Below are 23,696 nucleotides of genomic sequence, written 5' to 3'. Positions count from 1 at the left end.
TATGTAGTGTATGCAAACAAAGGACCCACACAGATAAATGTTACACATTTACAGAGAGAACCAAACAGTCGGCTCTTTGTGGTTCGCCCCCCCTCCTAACTACGCTCATTCAGCTGGTAATATGAAAAGATGCGTCGGTTCTCTCCGAGCGCATGACGTTCAACACTTGACCACAAAAACCAGCCGGCAGCTACAGAGACAGGAGGCCGTATGCAGTGCAGAGACCTTTTCTGCTTGGGCTAAAGACTATCACAAACAAGACAGTCGAAGGACATGTCGTATATAGAATTTGCTTTATTCTTGGTTTGTTTTTTTGTGTTTTTGCTGAAGAAAAGAACACGTCTGAACTGGTTCTAAGACGCTGCGGTGTTTACGAGCTGGAATTTTTTGAATCTGACTGTAATCAGGCAGACTGAATATCAGTGGATTTACCTGGGCTGGATATGATTGTTGTGAATTAAACTGGACTGTACTTACATTACATTTTACCAGCTGAAGTTAGCCAACCTGTCGCCAATTAAAGCTATTGTAAAGACGACTTATGCTGTGAAATGGTACAAGTTCAGCACCAAGTGACTCAAACTTCAGCGGATGTGTTCATTTTCCTTCTATTTATAGCAGCTGGATTTCATAAGTCTGTGGGAAACAGGACCTACAGACAATGTGTGATCACTCTTTTTGCACATTGCAATCCTGCTACTTTATTTTTTATTAACACTTCTGCAAAACTAGCTAATGCTAATCAGAAGTCGACCGACAGGAGTTTCTCTCTGTCTGATGCCGAACTTTGGAAATCAGGACAGCAGACGGCAGCTGTACAACACCGAGTGTTGTTCATTTCACAAACTACAAGAAGAATTGTTCAGCTTATAATAAGTGTATATTTAACCACCCTTAGCAGAACAGTGGAGTTATTGTCACTGCAGTGAATGTCGGCATCTCAGAGAACTGCTTGACCCGATGCTGACCGAGATGCTGAAGCACATGGAAAACATCGTGAGGACAGAACAAAAACAGAGAAGTGAGAAAACCGTGTTTATCGCAACTGATATACTGTACAAAATCTCAATCCAATGTTCTTTTTAACATTGCGCAGTCATAAGGCTGACTCTAAACCACAACCCTGTGCAAACGTGAACACATATTGCCACAAAATAACCCTACGGTAACAGTGATTGTACGTTGGTTTTATAGGAAAAAGACTAGCAATGAGATGCAGAAGAACAAAGTCCAACATGGAGGAAGAAAAAGATTCTACGACAGAAACAAAGACGAAACTTGAGTGCGTTGAACAGAATACAGATAAGGCTCATTATGTGTGCAGGCCTCCGAGTGTGAGCTGGTCCAATTTGTGTGTGTGTGAGCCCTCCCTGTAGTTGTTCACCCAGCAGAGTGTTAGATGAGGACCTTCCCTTTGGGTGATATTATAATACGCCGTAACCACCGTTCACCCCTCGACGCCACCCGCGATCAAAAACGTGAGACTCGCCGAGAACATCTCAACCACCCGAACGTGTTAAAAGTTGTTGTGGTGTGAATAAAGAACGTAAGACAACACACACTTACTTCCCACTTGCAGTAGAGAGGATGTTGCTGCTTGTCCACACCCAGTCCTCTGCTCCACTCCACTACTGCAGCTCAAAAAACCAAAAAAACAAGCGAGCGCCTCACTACAAGCAGCTAAACACGATCCTTAAATGACCAACACTCTGGGCTGAAGCTGCGTGGACTTCCAGATACATTTCTGTTTGGGTCAAAGGGTCTGCTGGACGCCCCCCAGAGCATAAGTCCTGGATCGGATCAAACCTTGGATTTCTGTCTTATTCCTGAATGAAGCTTATTTCTTTATGTTAGAAACCCCAGTTTGATCCCAACTCGTGTTCCTCTTACTCCTGGAGCGGGGAATGGGCAACCTTTCGCCTCCAGGGGTCCATGTCGGACTTTGTTAAAGCAATCAAAGGGCTGGATATTACACTGTTTTTCCAGACAGGAAGCCATTTCCAGGCTTTTTCCTCCCACTTCCTGTGTTTCGGAGCTGTAGCACAGTTAGCCGCTTGGCTTCTAACTGATCTCATGGCTTTTTTTAAGAACTGATATCCTACAGACATGGAAGTTTTTATTGCGTTTGTTTTATTGACACGGATTATGTTTTGTTAAGAACATTTTTAAGTGAAAGCACCCTTTATTCTCATTGTACTGCTGGTACAACAACAAAGAAATGTATTTATTCTTGGATGATCAAACACCTCCTGACAAAATAATTACGACAGATTAAAAGATGATAAACTTTAGTCGATTATTTGTTTTCTGAAGCATTTGTGGTCTGTTCAGTCTGGTTCTGCCACCACAAACACTGACTTTATTAAGCCCAGCAAAGGAACATTTAGGCCTATTTTAGTCAAAAATCTATGATTATGTTAAATTAGATGTTGTTTTTTTAGTCACACTGAAATTGGTTGATAAAATGCTGGTTTTCACAGACTTATTTTAAAGTTGTTTTGTTTCTATTTGAGGACATGAAGGGGCAGGATGGAGATTGCACAAGGACCTCCCTCTGGCCCTCGGGACATATTTTGGCAGTTTGTGTTTTAGAGCTCAGGCTTACGACGCGTGTAGGATTAAGTTGGCGGGCTTGTCATGGAGATAGATTTGTCAGGATACAAGATTAGCACCCGTTATAATTTGAGGAAAAACTTGCTTTCTAGTTCACATTTAGATGAGGAGACTAACACCTTCCCGCGGTAAAAATCAGTTCAGTCGTTTCATTGAAACCTGAGTTTTTCCAAGTAAAATACACACAAAAAAAATACTAATATGCAGCCGCAGCTACATTTTTTAGAACTTTTGTTACCCTGGAGGCTTTCCAGTTAACCATATTCCTGGTGTTTACTTGCTCCAAACACACCCCGCTCTCCTCGTCTGCCTCTGTAGCACATGAAGCAGCTGGGTTTGTGTAAATCGGAGTGGCAGAGCAGTCAAACACAAGCTGAAACACCCCGTTATCCAGGAGGAAATTGCCAAGGACCACTGTGAGATGATAACAGTGTCTGTTTGTGTGTGTGTGTGTGTGTGTGTGTGAGCTGAATGTATTCAAGCTGAACAATGTGTGCACGAGCAAAATGGGTGCCAAACCAAGCGTTTCAGACTGCAGACACCGCGGTGAGGTTTGAAGGCACACATGGACGCTCGGGTTGCGTGTCTACAGCTGGATGCTTCCTGAGTCTTATCTCAGGGCATGATCAGGCCGGATTCCAAGAACTGCCCGGACAAACAAGTTTGACTTCGCACACATACCGCAAACGCACACGTGGATGTTTCAGCTCACAACCGTAACATACATTATATTGCCAAAAATATTCACTCACTCATCCAAATCCTTGAATTCAGGTGTTTCCATCCCTTCCACGGCCACAGGTGAATAAAACCAAGCACCTAGGCATGCAGACGCTATCAGGAGCTCAGTGAATTCCAGCGTGGTGCCGTGATCAGATGTCACCTGAGCAATAAGTCCAGTGGTGACTAAATATTTCTCAGTCAGCTGTTAGTGGGGTTATAACAAAGTGGAGGAGATTGGGAACGACAGCAACTCGGCCATGTAAAACCACAGAGTGGGCTCAGAGGATGCTGAGGCTCACAGAGAACAGAGGTCACCAACGTTCTGCAGAGTCAACAGCTGCAGACCTCCAGACTTCATGCAACCTTCAGATCAGCTCAGGAACAGAGAGCTTCATGGAATGGGTTTCCATGGCAACAGCTGCCTCCAAGCCTTCCATCACCGAGTTAAAGAGTCAGATGAAGTGGAGACATGTCCTCTGGAGGGACAAATCAGGGTTCTCTGTCTGGCAATCCGATGGAAGAGTCTTGGTTTGGCTGCTGCCAGGAGAACAGTTCTCGTCTGACTGCTTCATGCTGAGTGTAAAGTTTGGTGGAGGGAAGATCATGGTGTGGGCTTGTTTTTCAGGAGTTAGTTCCAGGGAAAGGAACTCTTAATGGTTCAGCAAACCAAGACATTTTAGGTCAATTTCATGCTCCCAGCTTTGTGGGAACAGTTTGGGGACGGCCCCTTCCTGTTCACCGGTGCACAAAGCAAGGTCCATAAAGACACGGAGGGGTGAGTTTGGTGTTGAAGAACCTGACCGGCCTGCACAAAGTCCTGATACAGAACACGTTTGGGATGAATTAGAGCAGAGACTGAGAGCCAGGCCTTCTGTCCAACATCAGCGTCTGACCTCACAGATGAGCTTCTGGAAGAACGGTCCAAAACTTCCCATAAACATTCCTAAACCTGTGAAAAGACTTCCCAGAAGAGTTGGAGCTGTTAGAGCTGCAAAGAGTGGGCCAACATCAGATTAAACCCCCGTGGATTAGGAATGGGACGTCACTCAAGTTCTTATGTGAGTGAAGGGGGGAGAGTGAATACTTTTGGCATTCAAGTGTACCTTCGTCCCGAGCTGCGTCTTCATCACCGTTGTTGCCTCTTCTCAAAAGGAAGTTTAAACGCTCAAATACGAGGGGTTGTGTTTGTCTGTTTGTTTGTTTATTTGTTTGTTTGTTTCAAAGACTTTGTAAATCTTGTCTGGTCTGATGATGATGATGAATATGAAATGACTCATCAGCTGTTTCCACATCGAAGCGGAAGGCGATAAAACCATGTGAGCGATCATGAGTTCAAACATCTATAAATGTGTAACTTTTCAAAAGATTACTTCAAATTAGTTTTCATTGTGAATGAAGCCCAACTGATTTATTTTACATCCATTAAAAGAAAGAGACAACGCTGTGAAAACCTGCTAATTAATAATGTAATAAATGCTACATTTTTGCCATATTTGCCCACATTTTGGGGAAGAGACTCGTTGAGTTTTAGCTTCATCATTGATTAACTGTCTCAGCAGAACATTAGGGAGTTTCCCTTCTGTAAATTAAGCACTCGAGAACATGTCCTGATCTAAAAAAAGCAAAAAAAAACAAACACCCGTCAGTCGTTTTTTTTTTGTTGTTTTTAGATTAACAGCATTCATGTTTTTGAGCAGCTGTGGAGCCTGAAGTTCACGCCTCAGGAAGCAGCTCAAACAGCTGCAACAAAAGACGGAGAGAGAAGCATAAAAAGTGCCCTTTAGAGTGAAGGAAACAGATTAAAAATCAATTTTGCAAGGATCAGTAGTGCTGAGGAGTGCCCCGACACGTGCACGGTAGATCGATATCATCTTTTTTTATTATTAGAATTGCTTTCTCATTTTTTATCCTCTTATCTGTCCTGACCACCGTCCAGCAGCTTCTCTCTCTCGCTCCCTCCCCTCGGTGCTCGCTGATTGAATCGCCTGCCGTCCCGTTCGTCTTCCCAAACCCTCAGATCGTCACGAGCGGAGGACGTGAAACACTTTTTCAGCAGAGTTTCGATTCGGCGAAGTGAACGAGTGCACGGCTAAGGACGAGTTCTGTTTTCTGTCTGAAACAACACACCTAATGTAGCAAAACTAGAGGATTAAAATAGGAGATAAATAAGCAATGCTGCATACAAACTGAAAGAAAGGATGGCCTTTGGTTATATGTTTAATTATTGATTACACCAACATGGGTTTATGTCAGGGACGTGCGGTCAGGGGAGGCAGGGGAGGCAGGTGAGGCAGAGCCTCACCTGTCATCATGACAAGAGAAAAAAAAAATCATAACATAAAATGAATATTAATATTTGTCCACTGATCTTTATGTATGAGTAATTTTTGAACATTTTTATGGTCCAAATCGCATTTTTATAGACAAAATCGCTGAAATTGCATATTTCCTGTTCAAATACTAGGGTGAAACGCGAGGTGCGGCAGCAGCAAGCCGAGCTTCACCTCTGATTGCGCAATCCATCACAAACTGGGTTGATACATGCAATTGGCCCCTGCCTGTTGCCGTACCGCTGCATGTCGCCAATATAATGGTTTATATAGCCTGATTTTCCACAGTCTGGCTAATGTCTTTAACCATTTACGTTTAATGTTTGTTAGTGACATATTTAGTTTTGCTGATGGGACATAAAACCGCGGTGAAAAGGCGAAGGGAGAGGCAGGCAGTACTCTGCCGCACTGAAGGGGGCGCATGTGAGCCAACGGGAGCTTGTTGCTGCTGTCCTTTCACGCAGAGGCCAGTGACAGTCACGTGCACTGCTGCCAGCCGTTAAGTTTTGTTTTGCTCCATCGGACTGCCAAAACGGTAATTGTAACATTTTTTCTTGTCTTATCCTTAATACTACTATGTGTGCGCGTGTGTGCGCAAGCGTGTGTGAGTGAGTGAGGGAGGGAGAGAGAGAGAGAGTGTGTGTGTGTGTGTGTGAAGAACGCTGATGAGATATGAAATAACCAGTAGCCAATTGAATAAGCTACCCTTTTGGATTTATATATCTGTAAATCTGACTCTCAGTGCCTCACCAACCATGAACCTCACCGCACGTCACTGGTTTATGTTAAAGTAGGCATGAAAACTACACAATAAAAAACACATCATAACCACTTCATACCTCCATTAGTGGTCATCAGCTGCCTGAAACGTCACGTCTATAGCCCAGATTTTGCTTCAGTTATTTGTCTAAAGCACCTTATTACACATTCAGGTGACCGTCTAACAGAGACGCACCAATTGCTGCTTTGTAAGCCGATTCCGATTACCGATTTTTAATGCTCCGACCTTCTTTAACTTTTTTACAAAAACATGCACAAAAAAGGCCGACACACACTTTGTTTTCTTCTGCTATGAAGTCTCTGATTTAAAAACAAAACTGTAGCAGTATTCAATACGATATTAACGAGGCAAACAACTTTTTGCTGTCACTGACAGCAACGTAAGTCTTGATCATTTGACCATTTTAACAATCAAATTATAGGTGTGGTGGTAGTTTTTCACACTTTTTGCATTTTCTCCAGACCACTTTAAACAGCTTATTGTTGTTATAAATCTCTAATTATGATTTTTCTTCACAGCAAAGACACGTTACTCCTAACATGAATTAGATGCTGACATGTGGTGCGTTTTTTTTTTTAAAATCACATTTCAGATCAGCTGATTCCGGTCTCCTGCTGTGCAATCGGTGCATTCTCAGCTTCAAATCTAGTTCGGCACAAGGCATGCGATCAATCAGAGCCTTTCAAAAAGGCCGAAGTTCAGCTAATCTTTACAGACAGACGGGGGGAGGATGAGAAGAGCTGCAGAGAAGAACAGAACGAAGGAGTGTGCAGCTTCACGGCTCGAGGAACGGAGTCCCGATCATTGCTTTAGCTCCAAACAACGCATTCCCCTCTCAACTAATACAAGTAAATGATTACATTCGGCCGATTTATCCAAACCCTCATTGTCGGCTCCTCCAGACTCCAGTTTGATTCCCTCCGGTGTGCGGACATTAAATGGACAGGAGAGCCAAGCGGGGCGTGCGGGGTAATTGTAAAATCTGGGGTGCGCAGCCACGCGCTGCCATGTTTGCCTTCGAATGATGGGCACATTGCTCTCGCTTGTTGAAGCTTAACTGACTGTGAAATGCTAAACGACATCTTGACAGCCGGCGATGGAGCGCAGCTCGCGGAGCGGTCGGATATAATTTATCCGTTCCAGAAAAGGAAGGCCTTCCGGGTCCAACACAGCGACGTTACGGTTGGGTTTAATGACACAAAACATCACATGAACGCAAAAAATCCCTGCAGCGGGGCGGTATGACCAAAAGATAATCTAAATGTTAGTATGATTTTTTAAATAAGCACACCCCATTTTGAGATAAAGCTAATTAATGTGTAATTTAAATAACAAGAACAGTTTTTTAACTCAGCCTTTTTGTGATGAAATGCATATCACCCGCCGCCATTCATGCCAGAGTTTCAAACCGATTTACCATTAAGCTGAGGAATGACAAAGTTAAAGCAGTTTTGGTCCAACCTCTTAAAGAATCTCACGTACCATATCACGTCACACTCAGAGCACGTGTGGCGACTGACTCTCAGCTACTACCACGTCAAATTTCAGCTCAATATCTGTAAAACTGACCGAGTTACAGCCATTTGTGTGCTGGCTAACACCAAACGTTAATCAGCTGTAGACACGCATCCAACAATCATTTCCTGTAAGTTTCATAAAAATCCATCCACTCGCTCATGAGATATTTTGCTAACAGACAAACTGCTACAGTTTTAAGCACAGATCTTGTGCAGTGAGTAGCAACCTAAAGTACGTTCTGTGAATGATTCTGAGTCACCACCACACCAAATATTAGCCAAGTATCTGTAAAACCGACTGAGTTCGAGCCACTCGGGTGTTTTCTAACGTCATTAAGCTGTGGCGGACATCTTGAATTGGATTAGCTGCAGAAGGTAGAGGCTCATCCAGTGATCATCTCCGCTTCATCCGATGGTTGAATGAGGTATTTTGCTAAGACACAGGCAAAGGGGGACCACTCTCGGCTCCAACCACGCCAAATTTAAAGTGGATTTCTGGATTTTTTTAAGGTCAGTCAGACGAGGTAAACCCCGTCTTGCAACACACACACCCTCTGAAAGCTGACTACCCCACCTTCAGATGGGGCTTTCCTGCCCAGTTTTCTCCCCCACCCCCAGCCCTCGCTCATGTCCGTCGTTTTGTGCAACAGCTGCCCGCAGCTCCTTTCCAAATTTCAGCATGGGCAACTAAAGCCTTTGCCATCCGTCGCCACGCAGTCTGTTGCCTAACGGAGCGACTGGGGGCGGAGGGGGGTTTGGTGATGCAAAGATGTCCCAACCTGACCTTTCCAACAGCAACAGGACGACGACGCAGGGCTGAGCCTCTGGAAATATTTCATATCATCCAAACCCACGAACTGAAGGGCTTTCATCCAGTGCTCCACGGCCACCTTCAACAGTAGCCAGTGTGTGGTTCCATCCAAAGGTGGTGTCAAACCAACACCATCTCATTAGGGTTCAGCGCGCAGCAGCACGAGGAAGTGCGGCGAATGCAAAGGGACGCTCAGACAGAGAGCCAAATTGTGCTCGCTGAAGTGAACTTGTGTGACAGCCACCCTGCTGCCAGAACATTCAACAATTGAGCACATCAACATGGGCTGCAGGGAGGGGGGTTAGCGATGGCTGCTTTTGGTTGGGCGGGCGTGAAGATAAACGAGACCCACCGGGGCGTGAAAAGAGGGCTTTATCTGACAGGCTGGCAGTGGGAGAGACTGGATTCACACCTACTGTACAGAAGCGTGCCGCAGCGTTTTGGTAAATGTGCTTCACATTGAGATGGAAGAGAGGAAACTATAAAACCATACATGTCATTAAGGTTGACACCAGTCAGAGAGGTGTGTGTGTGTGTGTGTGCTTTTAGATGTGACATCTCAAGAATAAGAGGGAAGTTGATTTGCATTTTTAAAACACATATAGTTCAGCCATAAATTGCAGAGATGGCTGATAACTTCCTATGACTGCTCTTGGAGGTGTGAGTGTGTGTGTGTGTGTGTGTGGGGGGGGGGGTAACCATTAAGGTTAAAAATTGTGTCAGAAAAGTCCAGAGAAATAAAACACAAAAGGTCACATATGATGTAACCCCCTAACATATTGTTGAGGNGGGGGGTCTAATCATTATGATAAGGTCTTTCAGGTAATCTGAAGGTGATTAGATCTCCTGCAGAGGCTCCAAAACGAGTCAGAAGCGTCGCATCAGGCTGGAGGGCAACAAGTCTCTGTCTGTCACAATTTAGGCTCTCAGTGCCGCAGTCCTCCCTTTCTGACAGGCGGTGAAGTTTCCCCCAAAAACACACACATTAATGCGAACCTCACCCCCTGAAAGCTGCACAACTTTCACAACCAGATGCGAGAACCTACTTACCTTCACGTTGACTAATCAGCGCTCGTTCGGCGGCCGGAGGGGGGATTTTTTTTTTCTTTGCCTTTCGGTCGGCTGCTTCGTCCCGAGCCTTCCAGGTGTTAAACGGAGGAGGTGAAACCACGAGAGGCGGTGCTCGTGCGCGCGCGAGGGACGGGGCAGAGAGGGGCCACGGGTGGAGGTGTGACCCGACCCGCAGCCTGCGAGCATTTCAGAGAGACGCGGAGCTCCTCGGTTCAGCCCGCTTCGCGCTGTGGCCGCTCCGCCAGCAGAGGCTGTGGTGTCCAGAGCGCCGGCGGGCGGAGGGGGAGGAGTCACGGAGAGCAGGCGCGCGGGGCATCACGGGAAATGTAGTGTATGATCAGAATGAGCTGAAACGACCATTAAAGTAGGACCATTATGGGAAATATTGTCGATTACGTGTCCTCTACATCCAGGGTTATGGTGGGCTAGCGATTTATAGTGCCTACAAATAAGAATAACTTACCTTTAAAGGAAAATAATAATGAGTGTGTGTTTTCTGCACTGTAAAGAAAGCACAAAAGTAAACACATTTCATGTATACTCACACACACACTGCTATTTGTGTATGTCAGGGTTCTTCTGTTTACATAAAACTTATCTTTAATGATGTTGTAGTTTATAAAGAGGTGTATGGCGAGCTGTTTGTGCATTTATTCAATATTCTTGACATAAAGTGTCATTCACATCTACTACCACAACACTGCACTAGTTACACATTTGGTCAACTACTGAATATTTTTGTCCTTTCTAGTTAACTAGTGAACATTTTAGGCACACTAGTCAACTAGTGTCAATCTTAGTCACATTAGTTAACTTGTAAGGACAAAAAAGCTAAAACTATAGTCAGCTAATTAACTAGTAAAGCTAACTTCAGTCACACTAGTCTCTTTACTTGCTCATGAGTGAACATTTTAGGTTCACCAGTCAACTAGTTGACAGGTTACTGGTAATCCCAGAAATGTGTCCGCAAGTAAACTAGTGAGCATTTTAGTGTTTACTGGTCAACTAGTTAAATTTTCAAGACATACTAGTTGACTAGTGCACATATTTGACTACCACCAGTCAATTAGTGGGAATATTTTGTGTTGACTAGTTGCCCTTTAAGGTTACTAGTTAACTATTTTTACACAGTCATTGACTAGTTAGGTTCAGTGGTCCACTAGTGCATTAAAAAGCTAACTAGTTGAAACTTTTGGGCTACTAGTGTGGCAAACTGGCTGACTTGTATGATTTCTGCTCCAACTAGTTGGGTTAAAGTGCCACAGGTTGGCAAATAGTGTTTCTAGTTATGGCTGTTTGTTGAACTAGTTCACCAAAATGTTGAACTAGTATGACCAAATGTGCAACTAGTGCAGTGTATTTGAGAACTAGTGGACAAAATTTACACTTTACACCAAGGATATTGAATAAATACACAAATGGCTAATAGTCACAGTATAGTCCTAGACCTAATTGCTGAAACCTGATTGTTTTTCTTTTGGATAAATAATTAGTTAAAACCTGGGACAGAATTTGGACAAGGTTTATAAATTAACAGAGAACAAATTAAAAGATTTTTTTTTCTTAGTTTGAGTGTTACGATGCAATGCAAAAATTAAATATAAATACCCCATTTTTTAAACTATTAATTGATCAAGATCAGTACAAAGATATGGATGGATCTGCCCATCACTACAAAGTGGATTGCTGCAACAGTTGTAGAAATTTAACACATTTCAAACCTTTACACTGTCCTAATATAGCTGCTGGAAGTGCTACAGCTAGCTGCTGTTGCAGATACTCATAGAGTTCTGTGTAATTTACTGTTTAATGTGAAACAAAGTGAGATGTGAAGGTTTACGGAGCATTGTTAGCATGAACCACTGCGACAGTTTTGAGACTGAAGTTGTTTTAGGGCGGAGGCAGTCAGTCTTAGACTTAACTCAGACCAGCCATTAGCTCATCTCCTATTTCTCCAAACTCAAGCTGTTCAAAGAGCTATCCCCGACAGGGAAGATTATGACTGTTCATACCACTTAATGCCCTTCCAAAAGATCAGAACGACAAAGACGTCTGGGGACCCCCTGACAAACCACAGGAGCTCGAAGGTACAAACCTAATTGATGGAAACAATAAAGACAGGGGCTGGCTGCTGCCGAGGAGCCGTGCTGCTCTGCAGTCTGCGTATCGGCCTCCTGGGGAGCGTTTCTTTCTGGTATTTCTGTGTGCAACACCCGGGATGTTCAGTTTTGTATTTTAACACTCCGATAACATCAGAGCCTCTGCAGTACAGATTCACATCTAATTAAACCTGAGGTGTGAACAGCACTGAGGAACTGCGCTCTGGCACGCTGGTGGGGATCGTTACAGAGCCCTGCATCGCAGAACGACGCGAGCAGAATGTTGTTTTGTGCCACCGCCTCTGTGAACAACATATCACCGGCCTTGATGGATGAAACCTTACACCGAGACAATAACTTGTTTTCCTTTTAGGTCAAACATCCCCTCGAGCTTTCATTGTTTCTCTGCACCGTCTCCCCCACTTTCTTATTGCTGTGCAAAGAGTACATTTCCTACAGCAGGCCCCTGTGTGGGGGGGTATGTGTGTGTGTGTGTGTGTGTGTGTGTGTGTGAAGGAAATGCTTCTGCCTTTCGGTAGCTTTACGTCTAAATTTAGAGTCCAGCTGTCACAGGCCGGCTCGGACTGTCGGACGTTCAGGAAAAAGAATGAAGGCGTGTTGAAGTCAGGATAACTGGTGTAAGCGCTGGGCGTGCTCAGCTGAGAAACAAAAAACAAAACAAACAAAAAAAACACGCTCTACTCTTTGCACGCCCTGAAAAGAGAGGCTCTATAAATAAACAGCAGTGGCAGCGCTGGCATTCAGGAAGTGCACACGGGGTAGAGGAGCTGGTTGACGTGCAGCTTTTTTTTTTTCCTTCTTCTTTTCAGGGTTAACAAGTTATCTATTGAAAGGCCTGGCATTCCTCAGGCTTGGATCATCTTCTGCTGAGAAACGACGGCGTCAAACCCAGAAAACAATGTCGCTCTCAGAGGACGTGCTGCGAGTGACTCTCAGCTACTACCACGTCACATTTGAGCTCAGCATCTGTAAAACTGGCTGAGTTGACAGTCAGTGATTGCTTTACACCCAGTGATTACTTTGTAAAAGTGTCATTAAAGTCTGCTTTGTGGTTCATGAGATATTTTGCTAACAGACAACAGCGCTAGCAGTTAATGTAAAAATTTTAGGCAAAAACAAAAAACAATGTCTTGGAGTTTGGAGCATGTGTTGGGGAGGATGCTCAGCTACTACCACGTCAAATTTAATCTCAGTATTTGTAAACTTGGCTGCATTAGAGCCATGTTTGCGTTTCCTAAAGTTGGTTGGCTGTGGCGGCCATCTTGAATTGAGCTGACTCCAAAAGTTAATCAGCTGTAAATGTACGTCTAGTGATTGTTTCCTGGAATATTCAATCAAATCTGTTTAGTGGTTCATGAGATATTTTGCTAACAGACAGACCAAGTTTACTCAGAATCGTTGTTGGCAAAGTTTTAAAGAAGGATCTTTCAGAGAAGGCTCAGAGCAGGTGTTGGGGATCAGTCTCAGCCACTACCATGCCAAATTTTACTTCAATATCTGTAAAACTGACTGATTTATAATCACTTCTGTGTGTTTATTAAAGGTAAGTTATTCAAGTTGACCGTGGCGGCCATCTTGAATCAGTCATATTTCTACATCTAATGATTACTCTCTACAAGTTTTATTAAAATCTATCAGTAAATAATTCTGACAACCTTTAACAAAAACCTAAAAACACTCTCCCAGAGTAGCAACCCGTGTTTCATCCAGGGATAAAACCTGGCACCAATGTTCAGCTGTGGAGCAGCGCCCCTCTGTCGCCTTTATTGACTCCCATCCTGACAGACCTCCTGCCCCCTCGCCCCAACACTGATTTGATTCCTCTCGGTACGACGGAGACGATCACAGGCGGGTGCCACACTTGGTTTGGCTTCGGTTTTCCCCCAACACGTCTTGTCAGGTCATTGTGGACAGGGTCCCGCTGCTCACAAATCAAGCTGTGCTGCATTTTAAAGTGAATTCCTTGAACGTCTCCATCGAGGAGCTATAAATACACTAAACCGGTTACCACAATGGGCGGCTGTTATCGTAAACTTTAAGTAGTTTTTCTTTACGCTGTCATGAATAGGCTGTCAGGAAAAAATAAAGATCTACAGTTGATATAACTGAGAACTGCACAGTCTCTGCTCAGCTCATTGATTAGATTCATATTCACTGACTGAAATGAGCAACTACTGCATATTGAAGCTGCATTTCATGACAATGTTTTAAATATGGATCTCACAAGATCTAGTTGTGCTCAGAGTATGTGTTGAGGATGACTCTCGGCTACTACCACACCCACTTTCAGCTCAATGTCTGTAAAACTGACTGAGTTAAAGCCATCCTTGTGTTTGCTAAGGTTGATTAGCTGCAGCGGCCATCTTGAATCCAGCTGGTTCCGATAGTTAATCAGTTGTAGATGTGTGTCCAGGGAGTACATTGTACAAATTTAATTAAAATCAGGAAAGTGGTTCTGGAGATATTTTGCTAACAGACAAATTATGCATATCTGATGCAGCACTTTCCTTTGGTCGTAGCCTCGCACACTGTTTCTCCAAGCTGAGGTTGTTCTCAGAGCAACAGACAGAATATGAATTGTTTATAACCTTTCACAGAAATCCCACTTTAAAAAGCTGAATTATCCCTTTACTACAGAGCATTGTTCACCAATTATCTCATAATTGTAAATGAATCGTGTTTACAGCGGTTCTCAGTTCATTTCACGTCCTCTGGCGCCATCTAGTGGCCCTTACGTCAAAACGTCGCTTCCCCGACGAGGAGGTCAGAGGTCACCGCAGCGAAACAACATGGCGGCCCCCGGTAAAGCTTCGGTGGTGCTGAAGACCGTGAAGAAAGTAGTGGTCCAGTTTTGTCCTTTCGAGTCCAACGTCCGGTCCACGCGGTAAGAAAGCGTTCACCGGACGTCGCTGTCGGGTTTTGCGGGATTTCGTGACAGTTTCGGCTTCGGTTTGCGTGAAAAAACCCGCAGCCGTCGCGACGGTAGGGGTCGTTTTCACAACAGGTTTGAATCTGAAATGTGTTGTTTTCAGGCTCAGGCCGAGAACCTGTACGTAAACCGTTTTTCTGCTCAGGGTTAAGACAAATATGGGTGTAATCTAGGGTCAAAACTGAAATAATGAACACTGACTGATTGGACAGGGAGGAGGACATATGTCCAGATAATATTTAGCTGTGAGACAGTTTCTACTGACAGTAATGTCATCAAGAGAAATACAAGAACTGGACTTTTACCAACTTCTAGCTACCATTGTGCTACTTTTAGCTGGTGTTTTGATTTTTTTTAGCTAGTATTTTGCTACTTTAAGCTTGTTATATTTAGCTTTTAGCTTATTTTTTGCTACTTTCATCTTTTAGCTAGCCTTCTGCATCTTTTAGCTGGTGTTTTGACCTTTTAGTTTTAGCCACTTCTGCAGCAAAGTCGTCCAGCTCTCTTGTGCAGGCTGTATTTTTACAGAAAATGCAGTTTTTGTTGTTAGTGTTTGAAATATGTTGTTGTTTTAAATATAAAAGTCCAGTTTAAAAAAACATAAAACAGCTAAAACCAACACACTTCCTATTAGCTGGAATTCACCTACCTTTGTTTCTGTGTTCAACACCTTTCCCTGCAGAATAAAAACAGGATTTTTCAGGTCTGGTTAGATAAAGTCTCTTGTTTCGTTTTTGTCGTCTACAAGCAGATTTGCACCGGATCTTAAAAATAAGGAGCAAAGTGCGCTCCTTCGTGTCTTTTCAGTTCCAGATACGCTGCAGGTTCCTGAAACTGAATCCCAGGAATGAAAACGTTTAATAAGACTGATGTGGCATCTTTGGTTTTTAGTGAATGTTTATGACTTTATTGTCATTCAGTCTTATTTTTCTAGCAAACCTGAGTTTGACTTCATCTGAAGCTTAATATCTCTTAGCTGGATTATCAGATTTCAACACTTACCAATGAAATGTTCCCTTGTTTTCATTTCTAGGTAACTAATTTACAAGATTTATTCCCAGAAAATGTTGTTTTTTATGTTTGATATTGTATTGCAGAAGCTGAGAGAACCCTTTTTTTTTATTCAGAAGACTGACAGTTTTACGAATCTTTCCAGAGAACCGCTATGTTTTAGACTAAAATCAACAATTAATTAGACATTCTATGCATATTAAATGAATATAAATAAGGATAGGGAGAGGGGAATAGAACCAGGCCTGCAGCTTAGAGGATAAAGAGCATTTGCGTGTTTGGAAGATGGGGTCAACGTTGCATCAGGTTTGACATTTAAAATGATTAAATGTGTTTCAAATGGTCTGAATGTTCAACAAGAAGCCATAAAACTTCATAAAGATTCATAGAACATGTTGAAACCAACTTTAATGAACGTCCATCATTATTGGCTGGGAAATGCATGTTGGAGCTGATTGGACAGGACTTCAGCTTGACAGAAATCCCACTGGTTGATTTTTAACCGCAGCCTTTAATCACTCGGACGGTTTGTTTGTTTTTTTTGCCCCACAGGGAGTTTCTGGCCTTGGTGGGCTCCGAGAAGGCCCGGTCCAGCAACATTAACTGCGAGGTGACGTGCACGGTGAAACACGACAAGTCTGAGCCCGTCGTTGACGTGACTTACGGTAAGGTGCTCGCTCACCTGTGACGGTTCAGTTGTTCTTTTTTATCCGAGAAAGAAACATCGGTTTGAAGCCGACTGCGGACCAAAAGCATCTTTCTGACTCTCTCTGCTCTGGGATAACTCGAGCACAGAATGATGACACCGTAAAAACCGATTCAGGCTGTGTTGGGTAAAATAAAAATAACAATTCCAGGCTGTCGTCTTGTATGTTTCCTCCAATAAATTCAAAATAACGTGCTCGCAGTTATTCCAGTAATGACTTTGAAGTTTTCAGAGCAATTACGGATAATCTCCTCTTCCTCGCACCTTTTCTCCCTGCTGATGGGAGGACAAACGAGCATCCACTGCCATGTTTGGCACCAAATTCAACCTGTTTCGCTCTGATATTTTATGCCCATCCTCTGGCTGAATGTCATTAAAATACTAAATCTGATTCTGAAGGATTTAAATCTTCGTCTAGAAACCAGGAAATGCCGCCTGCGTTCATGGAGATGTCCTCAAACTTCATGTTCTTCTGGTAACCTGGTGGTTCGGAGCTAAAATGCTAACAGTTCAACGGGTCGTCCAGGGAGGAATGAAGTGCGATGGGAACTTTTTGCAGTATTTATGTTACTTGTCATTTATTTTCCCCCATTTGATCTAAACTGGCTCTACTAAAGCCCCTGAAAGGATGATGATACTACACCTTACAGGAAAAACAAAAATCCCTGTCAGTTCTGCTTCAAACGCAGCCAAACGTCTGACGGGAACAATATTTAGTCATTTGCTGATGCACCAGCTGATATCACCGCATTTAGCAAAAAGTACAAATGTTTGCCAAAAGTCAGCGTTGTCTGATGGTTTGACTCCGTCAACTCTCCCCTGTTTTGTGCTCCTCCCCTCTGTGAGACATTTTGAGTCATAATATTGTGGGGGGTTTTTTTACCTGCAGTTGACGGAGAGAGGCTGGTGATGAAGGGGGCCGGTTTGACGTGCCGGGAGATGCTGAGCGCGTTTCAGTCCCGCTGCACAGACAAGGACCCGCAGACGAAAGGCGCGGCAGCTAAATGATGCCGCGCCCGCTCCTGTACACATGTGTTTGTATTTATCTGCGTGTTTGACATGTATAATAAAATCTTCTCCTTGGTTCTACACGGTGATCTTTCTGGGTTCTTTTGCTATTGTGGATCGGTGCTTAATGTGTCATTTTTGTTTCTAATAAAAGACTCGTCCGTGAGGAGATTATTCAGCTTCCAGGCTATGATGCAATCTGGCACAAAGGTTTAGATGCAGCGTCACCAAAAGGGGAAATAAGAAAACTTTGACCCAGTAGACATCATCCTCTGTGCTTTTTACCATTAAAACCCTGAACTGATGCTGATCTCATCCCCTGTTTTCATCTCCCAGATAAATGTACTCTTACTGAAATGTTTTTTTTGTTTAACTGCTGTAAATCAAACGCTTATTAGCTGTTAAGAAACATTGTTCTTTAGGTTGTTAATTAGCCCAGGCGCTCTTCTATGGTCTTTTTCTTTTTAATGCAACACATAACAGCAAACCGGTGGGTTTATTTTAGCCCTCCTGCATCAAGGCTACAATGATAAAAATACACATAAACTGAAAATAAAGAATTGTTTATTCCTAGGGAAAATTATTCCTGTATTTTCTTTGGGTTTATATCAGTGGTGTGTCACCTTAAATCGCATTATCGGACACAAACGTTTATGCCAGCGTGTGAAACTAACACCACGTTATGATCTGAAAAGATGGAGTTTTCTCCATTGTGGTGAAAACGACTCATCTACTGCAACTTCAGCTCAGAGTCTAAGTCTTACTAAGTTAGAGGCACGTTTGTGTTGATGGCTGCGGTGTCCACCCTGAATTAAGTTTACTTCAAAAGTTAATCAGTAGATTAAAAACCAATGATCACTTTCTGAGAGTTTCGTTCAAATTTGATGCAAGATATTTTGCTAACAGGCAGAAAAGCTGATTTTTCTTTATGTTTTGTTGGTCATGTTTGCTTTGCTTCTCACGTGGGCCTCGTTACTTAAATTGCTTTTCACCATTAACTCTAAATTTAAGAAAATACCCAGTTTTCTTTCTGTGATAAAAGTGACTAAAATTGTTCTGAGGAGCATTTTTTTGTTTTGTTTTTACAATAAAATCTTTATTTTTTTTGTGTGAGTTAAATCCACTTTGCGTGGAAAATAGCTTAAATTGCTGCTTTTCACCTTAATTATTTTTTCTAAACGCTGACCAGAGGTACCATTTTATTATTGATGCTAATTTTACAACACAAGGACACAAGGAGCATCAGTGGGAGGCGGGAGCTGAACGGCTGTTGTGTGACGTGGCGCGCCGTGATTGGTTTCTATCGCGCATCCCCAAAAAAACCCCAGGCCCTTTAAAAGCACTCAGAGCCGGGCTGGTGGTCAAAGAGTTCGGCTCGGAGGCTGTCAGCGGGTTGTTCTAGAGGATATCGCCGATTAAAATTTGCTGCCAAGATGGTCGAGAAGTTTGTCGGAACATGGAAGATGATTTCCAGCGAGAACTTTGACGAGTACATGAAAGCTCTCGGTAAGGCCTTGATTTAAAAATGTTGACCTTGCTCTTAAATTAAGCTAACTTTTAAGGTTTTCAGCCATGTTATGTCTCTTTAGGACTGACTTAAGTGACGCATTTGAAATAGTTTAACCACCTGTTTGCTGTTAAGCATTAAAACCAGCTTGTATTGTATGAGGGGGTAAAAAACCACTAATTTGGTGCTTCGTGTTGCTGCTTCTCGTCTCTTTCCCGCGCTGCAGGTGTGGGGTTCGCGACCCGCCAGGTGGGGAACCGAACCAAACCCAACTTCGTCCTCAGCCTGGACGAGCAGGGAACCATTTGCATGAAGTCTCAGAGCACCTTCAAAACCACCGAGGTCAAGTTCAAACTAAACGAGCCTTTCGACGAGACCACCGCAGACGACAGGAAGACCAGGGTTGGTGTGATTTTTTTTTTTTTTTTTTTTTTTTTTTTTTTTTTTTTTTTTTTTTTTTCATAATGAGCCATGATCTGACGCCTAAATGTGCTGGAGTCAACAGATCCTCAATGCTTTCTGTCTTGCAGACTGTGGTGACGCTGGAAAATGGGAAGCTGTTGCAGAAGCAGAGCTGGGATGGCAAAGAAACGTGTATCGAGAGGGACATATCTGATGGGAAATTGATAGCGGTAAGATGTCTTCGACTGGAATTTCAGGTCAAAACTACACTCTTAATTCTCTCAAAGTCTTCAAATTGTAGTTGCACAAGTAACAGACAATATTCCCCCATGAACTAATGTGGGAGAACCTGAAATTGTCATGCAAAGCTGAAGCCAATCCAGGAAGAAAATTGAAAAGCTGCAACATTTCTAACCCAGCTGGTGTCGTCCCCCCCACAGAGATGCGTTATGGGAGAAGTGATTGCAGTGAGGACGTACGTCAAGGAGGCGTGATGCCCCCACTTGCCACCCCCTCGTTGTGGAAGCACTGCTGGATGACGGGCTCAGTTCAATGAGCGTAATCCCAAACTGAAAGGAACCTGTTCCGCTCTGTACTCCTCTAAACCTCCTTGTGGTGTTGCCAAAAGTCAGATTTTTGTACCTCTTTGTCTTCAAATCTGCCTGGATTGTTGTGAATTTGAATAAAAAAGATAAATGATAATAAAAAATGAATGCAGACAAATTAAGAGTTTGTGCCTGAGTTAATTGATCGGTTTTGACACTTGGCTGGATTTATCACATTCTTGACATGTTCAGTAAACCCTGTGGAGGAATGTTGTACCAAAAAAAAAAGTTCCCTAATGGGAGCACTGACAAGCTGATGTCCTGACTAATGGTGGGGAAATGTTTTCCACATTAAATTTTTTTTTAAACTTTATATGCTGTTAAAAAAACCTCCATTTAAAAGTGAAGGCATCCTGATGTCTGTAAGTGTTAAAGGTCGGAGGGAAAAAATGTTTCAGTTTCCTTTTTGGGAAGCACAGAACGGCCTGTGGCGTACAAACTAAAAGCAGTCCCGTTCCCCCCACCCTGTTTGAGAGGTAGCAGCCACTTTCCCATGGCAGGAAACTGGAGTCTCTGGTACTGATTGAGCGTAACGACCAAAACAGCTGAACCTGGTGGAACTCTGCGCCAACGTTGTTGTTCTGTGTGACCGGGACAATGGACCTGGCGTGGGGACGTGAACTTTTTGGGAAACTGGCCAAGTAAAGAGACAGTTTCAGTGAACTGTAAGCAAAGGTCACCAGTGTTGAGGCTGCTTTACTCATGTTTAACGTCCAAAAGGCGTTTCACCTCTGCACACCAGGAAGCCTTCTGTGATAATTAACCCTTTGAAGATCTTAATGTGACTTAGTTTCAAATTTATTTAGATTTATTTTGATTGCATTAAAGTAATGATTCCCAAATTTCTTTAGCTTAAAACCCCTTTAAATAAAAACTGCAGAGGCCGATGACCCCAATTATTACTTGCTGAAACATACATCACTAAAGAGCCTCAACCATTGTCATTTAGTCTGTTTTTAACTAACAAAGCTGGATATATTGATTTTCTCTTTTCAAGTTTAATTTGGTTTCTGTAAATCTCAGGTTTCCTGGTGTTTCACTGCCCTCAGTGGGGTCCTGACCCCAACTTTGGGACCCTACATTAAAGGATACTGTCCTGAAGAAAAGTCTAATTTTAGATCAATCTAATTCTTGAATTATCTTCAAACCCAAAGTAACTTATACTCAAGCTGCACCAAAGTTTTTTTAAAAAAATGTGATTTCTGCAAAACCGTACAACACTGAAGCCTCTAAACAGATAAATCTGACTACAGAAAACACAAATGTGGGTAAATGAGTTTCTGTTTTGTCTTTCTTCATTGTTGCCGATCTGTTAATTGTCTTGCAAACATTTAAAGGGATAGTTCAGATCTTTGGATGAGTTATAAACAATTCACATTTTCCCTGTTGTAGACAACTCGTTGGATGGCCTCAGTTTGTGGAAAAGGACTTTATTTCTGATCAGACTGATGAGCTAACGGCTAGTCTCAGAAAGACCAAGTGGACTGCTGCCTTCTGAAAATGAGCCCAATCTGAAAAAATCACAGGATTCACAGCGATCTACTTCCTGCTCCGACTAGCGTTAGCTCGTCAGTTTGTGAGTTATCTACAACAGGTAAGATATTAACAGTTCAAAAGATCTGAAATTGGTTTATATTTAAAACACAGGAAAACAACTTTCAGTCAGAATCGTTCTCTGTCCATTTATTAGTCTGTCCCATTTCAACCTGACCATGGTAGCTCTGCAGCTTCAATCCTCCGTAACACCTGTGCTGTTGAGGTAAAACCCTTTTTTTGTTTTTAAATAAACCCTATCAATGTTGATTTACTCCAGGGATCAACAGATTTAAATGAATTAATGCAAGTGTCTGTAATTTATTGCTTTAGAGATCATAAAACTAAGATCAAACTCAGAGATTATTCAGGTCAGTTTGGGATCCAACATCAACTCTGAATCCAAGTGAAACAGAAATCCTGACTTTTCTTCTCTCTTTGTGTGATCTGAAAGCTGCAGATTCCTTTTTATTGTGTGTGTGTGTGTGTGTGTGTGTGCATTATAAAAGCCCATCTGCTGTGGATTGACTTACAGGTGCTTGAGAGTCAACATGGCGTCTGCATCACTTTGTTTGGATAGCTGCAGGGAACGGGGGCCGCTCTCCACCTCCGAGGTTTTCTTTTTTTTTTTTTTTTTCTGTTTCCCAGACATCTTGAGCTGCACCCTAATCCAACTATAACTGGTGACGTTTTTAAATTTTTTTTTACAATTACAGCCACGTTCTGCAGGAGGCTTGAACACTTGAAGCGGTAGGATTTTGTAAAAACGACAACAAAAACATTCTAATCGCAGACCATTTTTTTTTCCCCCTCAGAACGCACGAGGCCGAGACTTTCTTTGACCATCTGAAACAAACAGGACGGAAAGGGAGGCTTTTAAGCATGAGGAGAGGTTCAGATACTCCTCTGGTGCTCCTAGTTTACAAAAATAAACATTACAGAATCGTGTTTCCAGAAGGCAATCAGGGTTCAGGAAGTGTTTTCAGGAAGGAAAGAAACTGTAAAAGTGAAACTACAAACGGATATTAAAACATGATACTTTTGCTTCATGTAGAACATCTGCTGTGAAACAAAGTAAAGTTCTTTGCTTTGTAGTTTAAACCTTTATTACAGTTTAAATAGATTTGACTCGCAAAGACTGACTGCAAATGAGCAAGAACATGAAGCAAAACACCACAGACCAGTGATTAAAAAAACGAATCACAACGCTCAAAACAAATCTTTAAATAAAGAAATATATCTAACAAAAGTCCTCACTAGCTTCTAATTCGATTAACACCTTATAAAGTAAAATGGCAACATACAACATCCGGTTCTGACAAAGTTTTGTGTCAAAACCTCAGAGGACCGAGCTCACATCCTTAACACAACATCTGGAAAGCTCCACTTGAGCTGGAGTGTCGACACCCTTCCTCTGCTTGTCCTCCGCTTAAAAAACGCTGCTCAACACAAACACCTTTCATGTTCGAGAGCTTCAACGAGGCCAATGATCCACGATGTACTGGGTGAGCTTTAGCTGTATGACCTCCGACTCCTGATGGACAACCACTGCTGCCTCTTGAGCGGTTAATATCTTACCTGTTGCAGACAGAGTTTAATTAGCTAACAGCTAAGTCGTTAGCTTGTCGAGATGAAAGTGGATTGCTGCTGTCTCTAAAACATCTACAACCTCCAAACATTTATATTGGTTAATGTGAAAACTGTTATATAAACCTTTACATCTTTGTTAGTTTTAGTTGTTCCAGCCAAAATGTTGTGGTAATCCTGCAGGAAGTACCGTTAGTGCTCATGCTGCTGTTTGGGCTTACAGATATTCATAAAATTATATGTAAAAATGCACATAACGTGAGTTTGATGGGGATGTAAAGGTTTACACAACACCGTTTGCACAAACCGCTGCAAATATTTTAAGATCTGAGTTGTTTAAAAATGGCAGCAGTCCATTTTGGTCTTGGCCCCGCTTGGGCTAGAGGTTAGCTTATCAGTCCAGTCAGAATTAAGCTTTATTTCTCCAAACTGGGGTTGTTCA

The 23,696-nt window shown here is 42.7% G+C and overlaps 3 protein-coding genes across 4 annotated transcripts in view; 2 read left to right on the top strand and 1 right to left on the bottom strand.

Moving 5' to 3' along the window:
* The window catches only part of pag1 (phosphoprotein membrane anchor with glycosphingolipid microdomains 1), a 45,665-nt gene extending 35,553 nt beyond the window's left edge, over positions 1-10,112 (bottom strand). The window contains exon 1 of one of the 2 annotated variants that reach the window (XM_025007243.2): positions 9,826-10,112. The gene's annotated coding sequence lies outside the window, so the exon portion shown is untranslated. The remainder of the gene's footprint in view (positions 1-9,825) is intronic. The other variant, XM_017424969.3, reaches the window with a different exon arrangement.
* A 4,594-nt stretch (positions 10,113-14,706) lies between these two features.
* On the top strand, positions 14,707-17,703 carry mrpl53 (mitochondrial ribosomal protein L53). The gene is made up of 3 exons (XM_017419546.3): positions 14,707-14,850; positions 16,459-16,571; positions 17,502-17,703. The coding sequence occupies exons 1-3, from the start codon at positions 14,756-14,758 to the stop codon at positions 17,618-17,620; spliced, it is 327 nt and encodes a 108-aa protein (XP_017275035.1). The 5' UTR covers positions 14,707-14,755; the 3' UTR covers positions 17,621-17,703.
* A 1,259-nt stretch (positions 17,704-18,962) lies between these two features.
* Positions 18,963-20,252, top strand: fabp4a (fatty acid binding protein 4a). Its single transcript, XM_017419532.3, has 4 exons — positions 18,963-19,126; positions 19,354-19,529; positions 19,658-19,759; positions 19,970-20,252. Exons 1-4 carry the CDS (start codon positions 19,054-19,056, stop codon positions 20,021-20,023), a joined length of 405 nt encoding a protein of 134 aa, XP_017275021.1. The 5' UTR covers positions 18,963-19,053; the 3' UTR covers positions 20,024-20,252.
* The last annotated feature ends 3,444 nt before the right edge of the window (positions 20,253-23,696 follow it).

The sequence above is a fragment of the Kryptolebias marmoratus genome, linkage group LG5 (genome assembly GCF_001649575.2).
Source record: "Kryptolebias marmoratus isolate JLee-2015 linkage group LG5, ASM164957v2, whole genome shotgun sequence".
Classification (NCBI taxonomy): Eukaryota; Metazoa; Chordata; class Actinopteri; order Cyprinodontiformes; family Rivulidae; genus Kryptolebias; species Kryptolebias marmoratus.
Note: the sequence above shows the minus strand (reverse complement) of the source record. Positions and strands in the feature narration are given on the sequence as shown.